Raw genomic sequence first — 19435 nt, 5'->3', positions numbered from 1 at the left:
TGAACACATTTATTTTACTACGCTACACACATTTCTGTAACACCTCAGTACAATACTTGAGAGGGTAAAATAGTGACAATAGAAACTAATGGAAGAAATGAAGAGTTACTGGATTGTAAAATTAGAGCACATTTTATTTCCAGTATGTAATTAGTGCCACAAATGTGTTTGATGCAGTCAGGGACTACAGGTGTGTTATGAAGGCCAAGTTCGATTAAGATGTGTTCTCATGTCATCATATAATGTATAATAATAGGTACACATGGGTCGGAACGTGAACATGTTGAGCATCTCAGTGAGGCTGTGCACTATGTAGCAGATGGAGAGTCTCTGAGTGAGGAGCACACTAGTCTCACTTAGTTTCCAGCACTGTGTCAGCGCTGGAGAAAGGAGCACACTGGACTGCACTGATGAAGTGGCTGTGAGCCATCCTCAGACATGGCAGCAGGGTGTTACTTCAGTAGCATTACTCGCACTATGCCCTACCACATTACCAACAAACCAGTAGCTTCACACATTTTAACTTGTATTTGAATTTGTGCCTTTCTGGTGAAAATGTTACCACACTAAGCTTCTGTCTTTCTTTCCGCACGCTTCACTTTTTCCCTCAGACTGCTCTAGCGAAGTAGTTAGCAGACAGTGCGTCTGTATGCAAATTGACATATAGACCAACATGAATAATGGATCAAGAATGTTCTCAGCGGTTTTGTTTTGATTGAGAGAGCCCCATGGTCAAAAATAACATACCATGCCTTTAAGGGCCACAAACTAGCAGCACATGACTCACATTGAGACACCATTGTTTTGAAAGCCTCCGCCATGATGTCAAGTTGTTCAGAAGTCTCCAAAACGACACTTTTCTACTTCACAAGCAGATGTGCATCAACTTAAGCAGGAAAAGCAGAGCCCCCGCTACTAAAATGCTGACCGCATTTTGTGTCTTCAGGCTGTCTCTAGTGTATGCCAATGGTGTGGCCAGTGTTTTGCACTGAAGAATCTGATGTCTTGCTCATGATTCACTCAGACCTCATCTCAGACCTCTCACCTCATGGCCTGAGCGGCGAGGACACAGAGCATCGATCTCATCAAAGAAGATGACACAAGGAGCTGAGTTGCGTCCTCGCTGGAAGACCTGTCTGACAGCCCGCTCACTCTCTCCCACATACTGTAGAGAAACACACAGATTGAATTAGTGCAGTCAGTTAGTTCTCTCTCAGGCCACTCTGATAAATGGTCTGGTCAATATGGATAACAAAAACAAGGATAATGTATTGCTCCAAAAGCTGTTGCAATATTACATGATGCTAGCAGAACAAACTGAGTGAGCCCCTTACAGGCAGAGGCTAAAGGCTTATAAGGGAGTGTCTGTTGGTTGCACTTAGATCCAAGACAACACAATGCAGCCATGCATAGGCAGCCTGCACTACATCAACATGTTCCTGCAGCTCAGTCACTCACCATGTTGAGCAGCTCTGGACCCTTGACAGAGATGAAGTTGAGGCCTGACTCATTGGCCACAGCCTGTCAGGAGACAACACAGTGAGACACAGTGAGACAACAGCCAGCTTCACTCTCTATCTGCAAAGAGAGTCAAATATTGGTCTAGATATCAATGGCTTTGAAATATCTGTCAATACATTTTGATCCAACTGTTCCCGGTTTTAGGCAGAGGGCAGAAAACATTTTATTAAAATGTCAACTACCGTTCCAACTGAGATTTTCTGTCCATGTGAGTTTACAGCAGGTTAAGGTGCTACATAAGCACTGTGAAAGTTTCAAAACACATGAAGTAATAAACAGCCTGTATTCTGAAACAATCCCTTCAATCTTCAGGACTGCTGTAAGGTTGTGATGTCACTATATGGCCACTGCCTTATAAATCAGTATATAACAGAATACCAGTGTCAAACATTTTACAGTGAATTGCACAAAAAGGTGTTTAAAGAAGTGATATGACTGTGTAACTCAGCTAACTATCAGGTATGATTCTGTTGGTGTGAAGGGAAACCTTAGCCAGCAATGTTTTTCCACATCCTGGAGGTCCAGCTAGCAGCACACCAGATGGAGCACTGAGGCCAAGTGCTCTGAACTGCTCTGGAGAATGCACCGGAGCCTGCAAGACACACACAGACACACACACAGACACACACAGAGAGACAGACAACTTTGTCATTGTGTGCTAACACTCAGAATATACACAGTGCCAGCCAGGTTACAGCAGGTTCATTTAGCTCAGTTGGTAGAGCAGGCGTCCCATGTGCTGAGGCTCTGCAGCGGACCCGGGCTCAACTCCCGGCCTGGGTCCCTTTGCTGCAGGTCACTCTCCCTCTCTCTCTCCCTGTTTCCTGTCACCCTCTTCAGCTGCACTATTAATAAAGCCATAAAAGGCCAAAAAATACTTTAAAACAATCTATTATGCACTACTCAAAATTAGTTACAGTGGGGAAAAAAAGTATTTAGTCAGCCACCAATTGTGCAAGTTCTCCCACTAAAAAAGATGAGAGAGGCCTGTAATTTTCATCATAGGTACACTTCAACTATGAGAGACAGAATGGGAGGGAAGAATCCAGGAAATCACATTGTAGGATTTTTAATGAATTAATTGGTAAATTCCTCGGTAAAATAAGTATTTGGTCACCTACAAACAAGCAAGATTTCTGGCTCTCACAGACCTGTAACTTCTTTAAGAGGCTCCTCTGTCCTCCACTCCTTACCTGTATTAATGGCACCTGTTTGAACTCGTTATCAGTATAAAAGACACCTGTCCACAACCTCAAACAGTCACACTCCAAACTCCACTATGGCCAAGACCAAAGAGCTGTCAAAGGACACCAGAAACAAAATTGTAGACCTGCACCAGGCTGGGAAGACTGAATCTGCAATAGGTAAGCAGCTTGGTGTGAAGAAATCAACTGTGGGAGCAATTATTAGAAAATGGAAGACATACAAGACCACTGATAATCTCCCTCGATCTGGGGCTCCACACAAGATCTCACCCTGTGGGGTCAAAGTGATCACAAGAACGGTGAGCAAAAATCCCAGAACCACACGGGGGGACCTAGTGAATGACCTGCAGAGAGCTGGGACCAAAGTAACAAAGGCTACCATCAGTAACACACTACGCCGCCAGGGACTCAAATCCAGCAGTGCCAGACGTGTCTCCCTGCTTAAGCCAGTACATGTCCAGGCCCGTCTGAAGTTTGCCAGAGAGCATTTGGATGATCCAGAAGAGGATTGGGAGAATGTCATATGGTCAGATGAAACCAAAATAGAACTTTTTGGTAAAAACTCAACTTGTCGTGTTTGGAGGAGAAAGAATGCTGAGTTGCATCCAAAGAACACCATACCTACTGTGAAGCATGGGGGTGGAAACATCATGCTTTGGGGCTGTTTTTCTGCAAAGGGACCAGGACGACTGATCCGTGTAAAGGAAAGAATGAATGGGGCCATGTATCGTGAGATTTTGAGTGAAAACCTCCTTCCATCAGCAAGGGCATTGAAGATGAAACGTGGCTGGGTCTTTCAGCATGACAATGATCCCAAACACACCGCCCGGGCAACGAAGGAGTGGCTTCATAAGAAGCATTTCAAGGTCCTGGAGTGGCCTAGCCAGTCTCCAGATCTCAACCCCATAGAAAATCTTTGGAGGGAGTTGAAAGTCCGTGTTGCCCAGCGTGAGCCCCAAAACATCACTGCTCTAGAGGAGATCTGCATGGAGGAATGGGCCAAAATACCAGCAACAGTGTGTGAAAACCTTGTGAAGACTTACAGAAAACGTTTGACCTGTCATTGCCAACAAAGGGTATATAACAAAGTATTGAGATGAACTTTTGTTATTGACCAAATACTTATTTTCCACCATAATTTGCAAAGAAATTCTTTAAATAAAAAGTGATTTTCTCTTTTTAAGTGGGAGAACTTGCACAATTGGTGGCTGACTAAATACTTTTTTGCCCCACTGTAGGTATATTGGTATATGGGTGCATGTATTTTTCCCAACAGTATATTTGTTGCGTCAATAGTTTTATTCATGGAGAGTCATGTGTTGAAAAAAATGAATATTTTTGTTTGTGGAACTGCCTCAGCTCAGTTGTGGGGCTCCAACTCAAATGAGGGGTCAAAGTCAAAACTAGCAAATATAGTTTTGTTTGGGGGCTGTAAAAGGCACTTGATAATGAGTGAGCGTTTATTGTGGCCTTTTGAAACTGTCATGGTTAACTGACGTAAACTGACTGAGGAGCGCCACCTGGCTTTGACCCGTATACAGACGAGGAGTTGGCAAATTGATGTTGCTAATGGACAGGGGTCTCAGAGTGTCATTAGCAGACTGGTCGCTCAACATCGTAACACCGATTCACTGTAAGAAAGGCCTCATAGTGTAGCCACTACAGCACGACTACAGAGATGTCTGAGGACTGTCAGAGGAACCAATGTGTCTGATCAGACCATCCAGAACAGGCAACACCACTATTATTGAACGGCAGACAACCATAACATGTGACACCCTTGAATGCCAGGCACCGTCATGCACTTCTGCAGCAGACCAGGCAACATGTGGACCATGGTTGGACCATACGGCAGCAGTACCCCCGAACTACATGTCCATCAATGAGACCGCATCCCCACATCGTGCTCTCACCATGCATCTCCAGTAAATTGGTGGTGTCATATGGAATGTCATCGGACCTGAACCTCATACTGCATCTCTGGGACCAGTTGAAGCATCATGTCTATGCCCCTGACCCACCACAATGTGACCTCCAGGTAGGGCTGGGCGATAAATCGGCAAAATCGATTAATTCAAGTTTTTGGTTTAGGACGATTTAAAAAAATTAAAATCAATTTTTTATTTAACTTGCTCCGCCGCCACTCCTCATAGTTCATAATAGGCTCCGCCCTCCCCCCCTGCATTGACTTTCCACAGAAAAAACAAACACAACATGCAGCGAGCAAAGAGTTCGTTCCTCACAAGGCACCATCTCGTCAGTAGCTTGGTTTTGTAGCGTCGGACCTCGAACAAACCACCGTCCACTGCAAAGTTTATTCAAAGGCTGTTGCAACTAAAGGCAGCGGACCGAACCATTTATTTCAGCATCTCAAACAGACGCCTGGATCACAGTGGGACACTTGTTGTTCACTACGAGATGTACAGACTGCAGCAGCCCACAGATACCCGCTAAAAAGCAGCCAGCATTAGCAGAATCATTTAATCATTGTGTCCCGTATTAGAAGAAAGGGTCCCGGTGGACAGCTGTTACGGATGCAGTCACATTGCATATCGCTAAAGACATGCTGCTCGTATATACAGTGGAAAAGCCGGAGGTTCATCCACATGCTGAAAATGTCCGACCGCAGGTTTGTGTTACGAAGCCACAACGGGGCATGATGTCTCAAACCAGAGGAAGCAGACAGGCTCGTCTTCCTGGCCAAAAATGCGTAAAACAGACAGCAAGCACACCTCATGTCCTGTACATCTACAACATGTCATGTTTACTGTGCAATGCATGCAGATGTTTCATTTAGTTTACATATCTTCAGGGATACAAAATACGTTTTTGTAAATAAAGGCACCTTTTGCAAAATAAAGTATTTAATGAAAGTTATGTTAAAACTTTATCAATACCAATATGGAAACTGATCTGTTTTTATAATAGCAAGCAATCTGACATGTTAAATTTATGTTTACAAAAGCATTTTATCAAAAGGGACGCACTATATCAAAAGGGATGCACTTTTATATATTTTTTCAAGTGAGTTTGAAGCTGCACCGTTTACAGTGGCAGGGCAAATTTGTTGTAAATCATAGCATTAAGATAAAAGCAATGCTTTTAATAATTTCTTTGTAATTTGAAGTTTGGTCTTGAGAAGAATAAAAAAATCGATTAAACTCGTAAATCGAGTTTGGTGTGAAAAAATCGGAGATTCAATTTTTAGGCCATTTCGCCCAGCCCTACCTCCAGGAAGTCCAAGTTGCTGACATTGCAGAATGGAGCGCCATGCTGCAAAATAAAATCTGATGTCTAGTGAGGATTATGAATCAAACGTGTAAGGCTGTCATCAATGTGCATGGTGGGAATACCCGTGTTTGACTTTGTGCTGTGTATTAATTTTGAGGTTTGTGTCCACAGTTGGCTACTGGATATCTGATAACAGGGAAATGAAACATGTCCCATTGTTTTTGGGGACCAAAGATATTCACAAAAAAGAAAAAAAACATCAGATATGTCAGAATTAACAATCAAGACTTGAAATTGTAAAACATCCCAATATCCTATAGAACTAATTTCGAGCAACATATGTTAAAAGGGACGATGTACTCAGTCATGGAATAACATTAACAAAACAAGCTAGACTAACAAGGTTTATCTTTTGCCCCTGTAGGACTTGATGGTCCCAGTAGGAAGTTAGCCGAGTCTCATTTGTAAAAAAGTACCAAGGACATGGTGAATGACTCACTGTCAACAAAATAAAAAGTTGAAGACTTTATATCAAGATCACAGAGAGCGCAGGGCGGAACAAATGTTGGGATCCAAAAAAATCCCTCCACATCTATGGCAACAGTATGACAAGTATGACAAATTATTGCAGAATAGTGACCCCATAGCCAGGAATGAAACTTTTCTGAGGCCCCGTCCTGACGACAACGTTTTTTTTCGAAAACGCACACATATTGCATCGTTTTGGTCGACCGTCAATACGGATCCTGAAAACGCAGCGCCTGAAAACACACTTTTTTGAAAACGGGTCTCAGGGTGGAGAAATCCGAAAACGCAGCCCTCCCGTTTTCATGTGGACGGCGAATCCGCATACTTTCCAAAACGATGACGCCATCGCCCCACCCCGCGACGTCCCATAACAACAACAACAACAACAACAATGGCGGCCTACATGCTCGTGTTCGTGCCGCAGAAGATATTGAGCCTTTCTTGCAACTTACTCGTCTTGTAGGTGATTGTGAGTCGCAGCAGCAGTTTGACCTCATTAACGGTCCACACAAACAATTCTGGTTTCCTTGCACTAGCCATTTTAATCTTCTTCTTGTTGTGTTCGGATTCTCCGTCTACTCGTCTACTGTCTGTTTACAGCGCGCAAGCTTAATGCGCATGCTCCGTGTCTTCTTCTCCGTTTTTGGTGAATGTCAAGTGCCACCTAGAGGCCTGGAATATGAACTACAGCGTTTTAGGCCGTTTTCAGTGGATCCGTATGGACGCAAATATTCTTAAAACGATGTCGATTAAGACGGAGAAAAAAAAGATCTTTTTCGCCCGTGTGGACGGATCCTGGATGTTAAGTGTGAATCAGTGTGGTGTTTACCAGTATGGCCATGGTGAGCTCCTCTCTGATGTCCTGCAGGGCTCCCACATCATCCCAGGTGACATCAGGCACGGTGGCGAAGCCTTCCCTCTTGGCTGAGGGCTGGACACTGGCCAGAGAGGACTGAAAGTCTGACATGAGGATGGACAGGCTGGCCAACTCTTCCTCTGACAGTCTATCAGTGTTCTTCAACAGGTGCAACAAGTGACACAGCTCCCCCTGCTGGATGGAGAACACAAATCATCAGAAAACACAAGGGAGCAGGAAAAAAAAACAAGCTCAAAACCCAGAACTGGAAATGTCAACACTCTCAAACTGACAGGTACTAAAAATGTTCTTGGTAGTGTTGAAGTTCAGCAGCAGATGTACATTATCATGACAAACAGGCCCCACTCTTCAGTTTGTATGCAACACTTTTATTTATGGTTTTAATTTAGTTTTTAGGGGAAGAAATTTTGATTTTTTTATTTCATTTTTTCCACATGATTTAGTAATTTTTCTTCAATTACTTTATTATAACATATTAAATAAGTAACATTTATTTATATTTGTGTTATAATTCAAGACCCAGATGTTTTTCTGACTTTTGGGGATTTTCTTTAAAATTCTGATTAAACAGATTTTTTATTTATCAATTAAAAACCCTGTTTATTTGGTCAAACTTTACAAATTTGAACTTCAAACGACTGCAGACTGCAACTCCTGCTGCAGGTATAATAATAATAATAATAATAATAATAATAATAATAATAATAATAATAATAATGATAATGATAATTATAATGATAATGATGATAATAATAACAATAATAATAATAATAATAATAATAATAACAACAATAATAATAATAATAATAATAATAACAGTATTATTTTTATTATTATTATTATTACAACAATCTGAATTTTGTCTCACATAATAATACAAATAACAATAAGTATTATTATTATTGTTATCATTATCGTTATCATTATTGTCGTTATTATTATTATTATTAGTAGTAGTATTATGCAAGACAAAACACAGATTGTTTCGTTTGTGTCTAGGGAAACACAAAGACAGCAGTGTTGGGTATTTGGGATAATCTAAGTACACAGTTCAACAAAATACACAAAGTCTAATCCTTTTTAGATATTTACTGCAGAACCCTTACATATGATATCTTTAGGATTGGCAGGTTGCTTTGAAACTGACTGAAAATGAAAACTCATATATGCCTTACAGATAGGAAAACACATTCATAACATGTAAACACAGCAATCTTTACGGTTGGAATTAACTAAGCTATTTTCTATCAGCATGGGAGTGACTAGATGGTGAGTGAATTTTCATTTTTTGGTGAACTGTTCCTTTCAATAGAGTTTGTGAGATGCATTATCAAAGCTCCTCATACCTGCTGTTGATTCTGTCCTGACTCCTCCTCAGCTCCTGGGTTGATGTTTGCTGTCTGCTGCTCTCTGATCTCTTTTTCCGTCACATCAGCTTCAGTCTGATCTCTGCTTGGTAGCAGCTCTTTACTGGAGCTCTGGCTATGGCTCTGTGACAGTCCTCTTGTTTCCAGCAAAACCCTGTTTATAGCGGTCATAGCAGCTTCGCGGCACAGAGCCATAAGGTCTGCACCCACGTAGCCTGGTGTGAGCCTGGCTAGCTTCTGGTAGTCAAAATCCTCTGGCAACTTCAGCTTTCGACACAATGTCTTCAAGATCCTGACAGAGCACAAAGCATTGGGTTTAAGTGGATATACATAAACATTTTTTTAACTTACTTTTTTTAATGTAATAATAGATAATTAATGGATTAATTATCATCCTTTCAAACTTTTACATAGTAATGTGGATCCCCTTTTCTCCTTAAATACGTTTAACTGACCTGAGACGAGCTGGCTCATCAGGAATCCCCAGGCAGATCTCTCTGTCAAAGCGTCCGGCTCTGCGGAGGGCGGGGTCCAAGGAGTCTGGCCTGTTGGTGGCACCGATGACAAGGACCTGTGCTGTCACTGTCAGACTGTTCAAGTCTGTCAGGAGAAGAGAACCAGAAAAATATTATCTCACCTGTGGAAGTCTAGTTAAAGTTTGCATGTGTTTCATACATGTACCAAACAGCATGTGTGGAGACTAGTCACTTATCAATTATAGAGAGACGCAAATCATCAGTTATTTAAATATCTTGTCAAAGGAGACCGATTTTGCTGTACCTGCAATTTCCTCTTGCAGCTTAAGTTTATTTCACACACACACACACACACACACACACACACACATTACATCCACTTGTAAAGAAAAAGTATATCGTAGCAGGCTTGAGCTCCAGTGATTTCTACAGCTCCCATTTTTCTGTGATGAATGAGAGGAACACATTCTACCTTGTCATAAAAAACATTCATGAAGTTTCAATAATGAACTTATTATAGGTCTTCTGAAAATATAATTCTAATATTTGGTTAAATATCTCTTTCCCATTTTCACGTCATTACATGCTTTTGGTAGCATCTACAAGCTTCTGGTCGTCCTCTGGCTGAATTCTTTAACCACTCTCCTTGACAGAATAAGTTAAGTTCAACTAAATGTGTTGGCTTCCTGGTACAGACTTGTTTCTTAAGCACAGTCCACATGTTCTCTGTGGGGTTTAAGTCAGGACTTTGTGAAGGCCATTCCAAAACCTCAATTCTAACCTGATCAACCGTTCCTTTACCACTTCTGATGTGTGTTTGGTATCATCGTCCTGTTGGAACACCCAACTGCACCCAAGACCCAATCTTCTGCTGATGATTTTAGGTTTTCCTGAAGAATTTGGAGATAATCCTCCTTCTTCATTATTTAATTTACTTTCTTTAGAGCAGTAGATCCACTGGCAGCAAAACAGCCCACAGTATAATACTGCCAGCACCATGTCTGACAGTAGGTTTGGTGTTCTTGGGGTTAAAGGCCTCACCTTTCACACCACCAAATCTGTTGCTGCTCATTGTGGCCGAACAACTACAAGTTTGTTTCATTTGACCACAGGGTTTTCCTCCAGAAGGTTTTTTCTTTGTCCCTGTGATCAGCAGCAAACATGAGTGGAGCTTTAAGCTGCTGCGTCTGGAGCAAGAGCTTCTTTCTTGTACGGCAGCCTCTCAGCTCATGTTGATGTAAAACACACTTGACTGTGGACACTGTCACCTCGCTTCCAACAGCTTCATTCATTGCAGTCTTGCTTTTTGGTGGTTTTTGGTTGACTCTTGACTGTCCTGACCAGGTTTCTCTCAGCAGCAGCGGATAGTTTGTGTTTTCTAACTGTACCATGACCTTTATACTTATAAACAGTTGTTTGTACAGTTGATCTTGGGACCTGTATCTGCTTTGAAATGGCTTCAAGTGACTTTCCTGACTTGTTCAAATCAATAATGTGCTCTTTCAGGTCAATGCTGAGCTCCTTAGACTTTCCCATTATAGTGTTTGTGGCTGAGTCTGGTGAGTGTATCAAACACGCCCTATTAACACGGGCCCAGAAGAGTCAGCAGCTGTTATCAATCAGAATCACTCAGAAGAAGTTAAGAGGCCATGCTCCAAAGAACATTTGATTCACAAAACTTTCTATATTCACTAAAATCATTGAAGTTACTGTATGTATATTTTTGATCCAGCAGATGTGGTCACATTTTCAGAAGACCTATAATAAATTAATTATTCAACCAAACTTCACGAATGTTTTCTGTCACAAAGTAGTTTGTGTTCCTCTCATTCATCACAGAAAAATGAGAGCTGGAGAAATCATTGGAACTGAAGACTTTCATGATATACATGTTCTTAAAAAGTGGATTTCAACTTTTGACCATGTCTTTATGTATTCAATATCATGAAGCTATTTCTTTTTTACTCTGGGCAAAGGCAGTGTATCCTACCATCCATGCAGGTTAGCAGCTGGGCTACAATCCTCCTCTCCATGTCTTTCGAGGCCACCTCTCTCTTAGGGGTGATGGCATCTATCTCATCTATGAACAAGATACATGGAGCCGAGCTCTGCAAGGGGAGGAAAGAACCAGTGATGTTCAGAGACAAAGACACAGTCAAAATGTTTTATCAGTCATTATTGATAACAACACTTATACAGTATGATCAAGAAGAATATACTACTGACCACAGCAAGGTCAAACAGCTCTCTGAGCTTCTGTTCAGATTCCCCAGATACTCCAGACACTAGCTCGGGGGCAGACACCTTCAACATGGGCAGCTGCAGCTCCTGAAACACACAACACATTCTTTCATTTCACAAATGCCCAAAATACACTGAACTTTTATTCCTAGCTGGAAAATTTGCACTTCTAGTTACCGTTTTCCTGTTGCGTTCACTCAAAAAGCTGCTAAGGCCGTCAAAAAACAATACACAAATCCAAAAATCTGACTCTGACTGAATGAATTCTTAGTTAGTGTGCAGGTCTCCCCACTTGCCCTCTGTGGCTGGCAGCCAACTGCAACTGTACCACAGACATGGTAGAGTAATGTTCTGTTTCTTCTGTTTGTTTGCATTTTTAGGTTTCAGGAAATAGGACTTAATATATACTCACCCCAGCCACAGCCTGGGCCAGCAGGGTCTTTCCACAGCCAGGAGGTCCATGGAGGAGAAAGCCCCTTGGAGGAGCCATTCCAAGCTGCTGGTACACCTCTGGGTGACGCATGTGGATCAGCAGCTTACACACCTCCTGCAACAATGTCAAATCATGTAAACAGCTGGGTGAAAACTACAATACACATGCAGATTGTAGCATTAAGTCCTGTTATGTGGGATTAAACAGTAGCCCTTTTCACACAGAGCCACCGCATTATCTCTGCAGCAGAGGCTCGCCAATTCTCCACCTTTGTTTTTTTTACACAGAACCAAGAAGCTCCGGCGTAATGTCGCACCAGGATGTCAATTCAAACAGCAAGCGAGTGCTGCGGATGCAAAAGACGTTATAATGTGTTGTAACTGAGATCCTGACCCACCAAACATCTTGGAAAGTGTCAAAGTTAAGTTTTTAGCTCTAAATGACATCATTACATAATCACATCAATAAACAGCAGACCCTGCCTGACACAATAGTGTAAGGAGACAAATGCATGGCAGAAATGTGACTGTTTGGTCTGTTGTTTGGTCCTGTAATGTTGCTTTGTGGGACATATCTATTTATTTTGTTGAATGAATGCGGCAACCCCCCCGCCCCCACATCCGAAACTTTCAGACAGAGAAGGATGCGGAGAATTGGCGCAGGATGCCCGCACTCAAAGGGCAGTGTGAATGGGGCTAGTGTCTGACTTTTGTTGAGTTACAGCAAATTTCCTAGTAGCGGCAACAGTGAGCAACAGAGTGTTTAAAGATACTAACCGTTAATGTTTCTTCATTACCTCCCACATCTTCAAACTTCAAAGAGGGATACTGTAGCTCTGGGGACTTGGATTTTGCTAAGAAGTAATTCATACAGAAAAACATAGACACAGACTAGACTATTACAGAGATCACAGTTGACTGTGGGATTGACTTGTTATCTGTTAACAAAAATACATGTATTCATAAATAATGAAAGTTCAAAATGGATTGCATTGTTGTGTGTGTGTGGTTCAATAATACATTAAAAATATAGAGTATTTCATAGTTAAATTGCATTGTCTAGACGGAGTAGTACCTTTCCTGCTCAGAGTGCGAGAATCAGTAGTGTCAGTGGAGCTCTTCAACCTTTTCTTTGACTTCTTGTGAGATTTCTCAGGCTCCAGCATGGGCACATCTGTCTGCTGGAGACAAAAATACATGGCAATCAGTGTATGAGTTGAGTATCATCAGCTGAATGAAGGGTCACATTATCAGGTGGCCACACTAACTTTCATTCACTCTTCACTTGTTGTATTAAGCAACCTGTTTTTGGAGGCAATGAAAAACCTCCTCCTTCACATTCATTTCAGAGCCTCAACCTCAATAAGTAATGTTCTACAGCCAAAGACTTATCTACTATTTTAAATATTAAACATTTTTATGCTAAGTTGGCAAGGTAATATCTCTGATGTGAATTATGCTTCATTACTATCAATCATGGTGTTTGATAGTGTCTGTTCCCCATGGGCGAGAACATGACAGAGGGAGAGTATCCAGCAGAAACAGAGACAAGAGTAAAGGTCAGAGTGCAACTGGTGTCTCTGTGTCTGACTGGCTGGAATATTGTTGTGTGGCAGTGTCTGAGCCAATTTTCCTCGTCTCCCAGTTACAGATTCTTATAAACATCTCCAGCATTTTCCAGCACACCTAGATATATACTGCGAGGATGTATACGCTTAATGTTGGCACAAAGTGTTATATTAGGATGACTGACTGTGCACCCTTACTGCATCTTTAGTACAGACATGCCCTCCATACCTACATACCTACATACCTACATACATACATACATACATACATACATTTGTCTCTGCATTAGTTGGCTCTTCGTCACACAGGTCGATGAGGATGTTACTTTTCTCAGGGCCCCTGCCTTTGTCAATGAACCATCCTCCTGCAGAGACCAGCGTGCCTGTGCTGGGAGCGGGGTTAGTTATGTTAGCAGTACTGCTGGCAGTGAACTGATCACTCCTGGGTGAGCAGGTGCTGGAGTCTGGGTGTCCTTTCCGGTACAGAGATGTCAGAGAGCTGTTCATGTGGTTGGTGGGCTGTGGATGGCATAAAGCAGCATCAAGGTATGGTCAAATCTCACAGTCCACTAGGATAACCCCCTTCATGCAAAGTTGCTATTCCTGAGCTGTAGCGCTGAATAATGGCCAGAACATTTTTGCAGAACATTGTGATGTCAGAGTGATGTCTTCACGTCATCATTGTATCATATTAGACATTTGTGTAAAATTATATTCAAAAAAATTGTAATAGTAATTGTCTCCCACATTGTTTTGTAATGTATAAAGGCTCTGCAAATGAACTTAATAAGTTCTTTAAAAAGACAATGACTGTGTTTTCCTTTACAAGATCAAAAGCTTTAAGAAATCCCTTCATATTACCTTTAACAAAGGTATTTTGTTTCTCTATAAAACAATAAATAATCAACATTATCTTTGGTGAAAAGTTTGACTAGGTATAGGTAACACTTTTTGTGTTGGGTGGTGTGAGTTTAGGACCTAGTAGGCAAGACTGTGATCAAACAAATTCAGTTTGGAGCAGATTGGATAGGGTTTGAGTGTTACAGTAGCTTGAAATTTCATAGCATTACACTGATTTTTGCGGCGCTGGCATGTCCAAGCAATTCATCAAAAACTTGGAGTTTTTAGTATCATGCATCATCAAGGTCTTATGGGTTTTCTGACCAAATACATGTCAAACCAGGAGGTGTAGTAGATCAGAGTATAAAACATGCAATTTCCTGTTGCCACTATTTGGCACTTTGACTATTACTGAATATATTGCAACATTGATGTTCTCAGACTGGAACTCTCATGAAACATGTTAAGTTTGGGGCCGATTCAGACAAGCACTGTGGAGTTTCCCACAACTTCCTGGTTTTGGAAAAGTATACAAATTGATGCTTTGCCATGGCTACGTTGTTGATGAAAACTCTTTAAGATCTTTAAGGTTTTGTCTGTAGGCTGACCAAGTTTGAAGTGTATTGGATTAACGGCCTAGTAAGTAAAAGTATGACCCCTGGAAATTTTAGGGGGCACTATCGAGCCAGTGTTGACACACTGAAAGTTTTTCGAACATCCATCCTTAAAGTTTTAAAATGTACACACAGCCTGGTCTTTCCTATCAGCTTGATGGTTTGGCATTGTGTGTATTTTGACATGATGTAGACCCAGACCAAGACTAAAAATGTTAAACTTTATTAATCATTTCTATACCTAATTTAAAGGGCTGTGCAGTATTTGTGGAGCCAAGTCCTCTCTGAGTGCTGAATGTATGGATATATTTCATTAGCAATTGGTGTGGGTTATATGATGTAATAATACAAGCTTCAAAACTCTATGACCAACTTGCTTCTACCACAGATTAGATGTAACCTTCATATCATTTCTTACAGTGTTTTCCAGAATATGGTCATCACTCTCGGAGGATTCCTCTGAACTACTGCTGCCTTCACTGTGAACACACATTTGAGTGGCATGAGTTGCATATGTGAACAGAGGTTACGCTAGAGAGAGGGTCGTCAAGAACGACATAATCCTACTGGTTCAAACTAGGCAGTAAGCAGAGGGTCATTTACCCAGTGTCAGTGTGGTTATGCTTGGCCCTCTTGGCCAAGTGTTTGCTCTCCAGATCAGTAACGTCAGACTCCTTTGTGATGGCTTCATACACTAGAGAAGAGGTAGATGGGAAAAGAAAAATCAGTTCTTCTCTCAGTATATACTCCAAAAGAAGCATTTGATCACTGGAATGGACAAGTTGGTTTGTGAGGCTGGAGAGGTCATGCAAGTGATTATTCTTGGTTTAACAGAATTAAAGAGTATTACTTTAAAAGGATGGGTCTTTTGTCCTATGACTGCATGACAATAATTCCAGTCATCCTGATTAAAACTAAACCAAAACAATGCTCACCCTCATCCTGTATGCCCATCAATAGTGTGAATTTAAAGTTTTAGATAATCATAGATGAAACACATCTACTGTCATCCATCATTTGTCACCTGTCACCCTGTTCAGGTCATCCATCCTGAGTGACCCAATTACACGTGGACAGCTTTAGATCCGTCAGTTCACACCTAGCATTAACATGCGTCTCGAGTGACCACTTTTGTTTTGCCACAATATTTTTAAAACAATGAAAGATATGTTTTCATGTTTAACATTTGCTGAACTAACAAGAAGGAATAGTTAAAAATGTGTCATAGACGATGCTGATGAAGGTTCTCAGTCATCCAGGTGATGGTAAACCTAGGTTCTGTATTGTAGACTACTTGACTTGTTTCAGTATCTTGTAGACATTTCACCTCTCATCCAAGACACTTTCTCAGTTCTAACTAACTGGAAAGGAGTTGGCAAGCTTTTAAGCTTTGTGTGGAAGTGTCCTTACAGAGTCATTAAGGACAGTGTGAGCTGTTCAATGCAGCCAGGAATGCACAAATTTGTACACTGGGTAGACAAAACAAACTATCCTTAACAGGGCTCCAGACTGCTACCAGATGGTCGCATTTTATATATATATATATATATATATATATATATATATATATATATATATATATATATATATATATATATAGATATATATATATATATATATATATATATATATATATATATATATATATATATATATATATATATATATATAGTCTAAATGCAATAAGGCATCAAACTACAGTGCTTTTGCCTTTTCTTACCTTTCTCTACTTGAATCCTGAATGCCGTCTTGTTTCTTCTTCCATACTCCATTCTATGGAGACGATATAAACCAAACAATTCATGACTTCTAATGAACAGACATATGTATCAACATACAATCACTGACCTGCCTAATCCAAAAAGCCTGCAATAACTTTCCCTTCATGAAGGCGCTAACGGTGCATGCAGTTTTTTTTCAAGTACAATAATTTTGTGCTTGTACTTTGTGCTGCAGCTAAGCCCTATTGTGGTACACTGAAGTCTTCATCTCAATGATGGAAGAGTAAATGAACAGCTTCAAAGAAAAAGAACACTTCTATACATTTTAATGTATCTGTGTTTATTTATTGGATGGTTTCCAGAGTAAAGAATTCAGTGGTGAACAGTGGGATTGAAGCAAAATTAAGATGAGTCACCACCTTTGATTGAGTTTGAAAAGGGAAAGAAATCGAGAGGGCAGTAGCCAATTCAGTAGTCTGAGCACTGACCATGAACACTGTACACGGACCACTGGTGACTACCGCTAGGGGCACTAAAGCTAGTGGTCCAGACCAGTAAGTGAGTGGTCTTTGGCGTGGTCTCTGTGGTCCTAATCCACATTCTACCATCTTCGGCCATTGGAAAATTGCCAGAAATCATAAAACCTTTATCAAATATAGCCTACACTATCATCAAGGTGTGAGCTCTGGGTCATTCCATGCCAACTCACCCAAAATTCAGAACTTTCCCAGTTCATTTCATGTATTTTCTCAAAAGAACATCATGAAGAAATTTCTATTAAAATCTATAGCTCTACTCCAAAAACTTTGAGCTATTTTTTCAGCATTTTAGTGATTAATTGTGTTTATTTGAGGCTTCACCAATAGCCCTTTATTTCACTGGACTGGGTTGAAATTTGTCCTCAACATAGACCAAATAGGTCTACAAGACATACAAGATACCCTAAGATAACTTGGCAACATTCATTCATTCAAATAATTGTTGCTGAATGGTTACAGTGATCAAATGAACAGCAGGAAGCATTTTTTAACCAAATGACAAACTGGTCATCTTCAACCATTCATGTCTCTGCTAATTTTCTTTTCCTTGCAACACAATTTGGTTCTGTGTAGTATTATTTCAAATCTATCCCATGCAGAAGTTACACAGAACAGACCTTACTGTATATAGATTCGGAGCTGAAAAACCCACTTTGCCAAGTCTTTCAGCCGCTCAGCCACCACTTGATGCCACATGGACACATTTTCTTCTTTTGCTCCAATAACCCTAGCTGTAGATAGTTCTAAATATACATGTACAACACCTAAGAACAAGAGAATCTACAGTCTAATAGTGAGGGAATGAGAATCGCAATGGAACCATCTTTTTAGCAGCAGTTCGTCCAGCTAGCATCTTTTAGGTTAGGTTTTTCTAAGCTTTGAACAAGAAGGGAATAGTTACTGGAACAGGTGCTGACATGAAATCAATCCTCGCACCTGAACTGTGAAACTGGTGGGCAGTCCCACATCATATGAATGAAAGAACCAGGAACCTTAAGACTGCATAAAGTGCACACTGGCTCATTGATCAGCTTCATGTTGCTTCATGTTGAGTCCAAGTCAAGTTAAATATGTCCTGTGCACATGGTTCAAACTAATTTGTTGATGATCAGAGCTGTGAGAAGCCTCAACAAAACTGACACAGCTAGGTTGAACTGTTATAATATTAGCAAATCAGTGTGTGGCTTAGTTAGTTGCATACCGGATGACATCGTCTTGTTTTTTGTGAGTGGACAAAATATTAATCTTAGCTCCATAGCAAAATACACATTGATAACATCAAACCCTTTTGACATCAAGAACTCAGCCAAACTTCTTCAGGTTGTCATTTGATGGATGGCATAATCGATAATATCTAATATACAAATAACTGTAATCTCTGACATTTCGATAAAAGTGTATATCTAATTAGCAAAGATTACGATGTCCAACATTTGTTTGGCAATAGCGTTGACAACATAGTCAGATATGGTCCGTATACAGCGACCATGGTCAGTGGACAGACCACTGAATTGGCTACAATGCCTTTGGAAAAAAAAATCATTATTTTGATTAACTTGCCTGTAGAGTTTTTGAAGATCCAGGGCCATGGCTGAAAGGTCCACATATTCCCTGTTGCTGGCTGCCAGATACTGAAAACAGAAGTCAACATGAAACAGAGTCAACGTGACTGACTCCAACATAGAAAATTCAGACCCAGTCTCTATAACAGCATGGAAACGGCATGAAATTCAGCACACCAGCTGAACACCAGCAGACTTGGGCTGTTACATTTATGTGACATCACCACTTTTGTCTCACCCTGATCTCTTCTGATGGCAGGAAAGTGACCCTACTGTCATTTATCACTGTCTCTTGTTCAGTTACTGATACACACTATATGGCCAAAAGTCAATGGACTCCCTTCCCAATTATTGGATTCAGTAGTTTTAGAACATAACCATGAAATCTTCACAGTTAAACATTCTAAATTGAACATGGCTTGTTAAGAGCCAAGCAACCTCAAATGTGTCAGTGTCAGAGAAAGGCACCTTTCAAACTGTGGAATTGTTGCCCCACTAGATCTACCCTGGTCAACTGTGTTTGCACACAAACTGAGTGTCAGGAGGTTATTGAAATGGGCTTTGATAGCAGGGCAGCTGCATGCAAGCAACACACCACCTTGCAGAATACCATACACTGGCTGGGCTGCAAGCCTACTGCAATGGATTCTTAAGCAATGGAACGAAGCAGTGAACGAAGCAGGGATGTAACGGTAACCAGTGTCAAGGTAAAC

At 40.9% G+C, this 19435-nt stretch overlaps 1 protein-coding gene across 2 annotated transcripts in view; it reads right to left on the bottom strand.

Moving 5' to 3' along the window:
• nvl (nuclear VCP like) overlaps nucleotides 1-19435 on the bottom strand; it is a 32394-nt gene that overhangs the window by 9604 nt on the left and 3355 nt on the right. Inside the window, exons 3-18 of one of the 2 annotated variants that reach the window (XM_030441835.1) lie at nucleotides 18721-18791; nucleotides 16621-16673; nucleotides 15504-15594; nucleotides 15319-15379; nucleotides 13720-13965; nucleotides 12954-13059; nucleotides 12656-12732; nucleotides 11859-11993; nucleotides 11432-11533; nucleotides 11196-11313; nucleotides 9185-9329; nucleotides 8709-9021; nucleotides 7315-7536; nucleotides 2009-2113; nucleotides 1459-1521; nucleotides 1046-1165 (exon numbers count right to left, since the gene is read on the bottom strand). In XM_030441835.1, the coding sequence (XP_030297695.1) occupies nucleotides 1046-1165; nucleotides 1459-1521; nucleotides 2009-2113; nucleotides 7315-7536; nucleotides 8709-9021; nucleotides 9185-9329; nucleotides 11196-11313; nucleotides 11432-11533; nucleotides 11859-11993; nucleotides 12656-12732; nucleotides 12954-13059; nucleotides 13720-13965; nucleotides 15319-15379; nucleotides 15504-15594; nucleotides 16621-16673; nucleotides 18721-18791 (2028 nt within the window). The remainder of the gene's footprint in view (nucleotides 1-1045; nucleotides 1166-1458; nucleotides 1522-2008; nucleotides 2114-7314; nucleotides 7537-8708; nucleotides 9022-9184; nucleotides 9330-11195; nucleotides 11314-11431; nucleotides 11534-11858; nucleotides 11994-12655; nucleotides 12733-12953; nucleotides 13060-13719; nucleotides 13966-15318; nucleotides 15380-15503; nucleotides 15595-16620; nucleotides 16674-18720; nucleotides 18792-19435) is intronic. The other variant, XM_030441836.1, reaches the window with a different exon arrangement.

The sequence above is a fragment of the Sparus aurata genome, chromosome 15 (genome assembly GCF_900880675.1).
Source record: "Sparus aurata chromosome 15, fSpaAur1.1, whole genome shotgun sequence".
In the NCBI taxonomy this organism is placed as follows: Eukaryota; Metazoa; Chordata; class Actinopteri; order Spariformes; family Sparidae; genus Sparus; species Sparus aurata.
The sequence above is the reverse complement of the archived record's forward strand: the minus strand, read 5'-3'. Positions and strand labels throughout refer to the sequence as shown.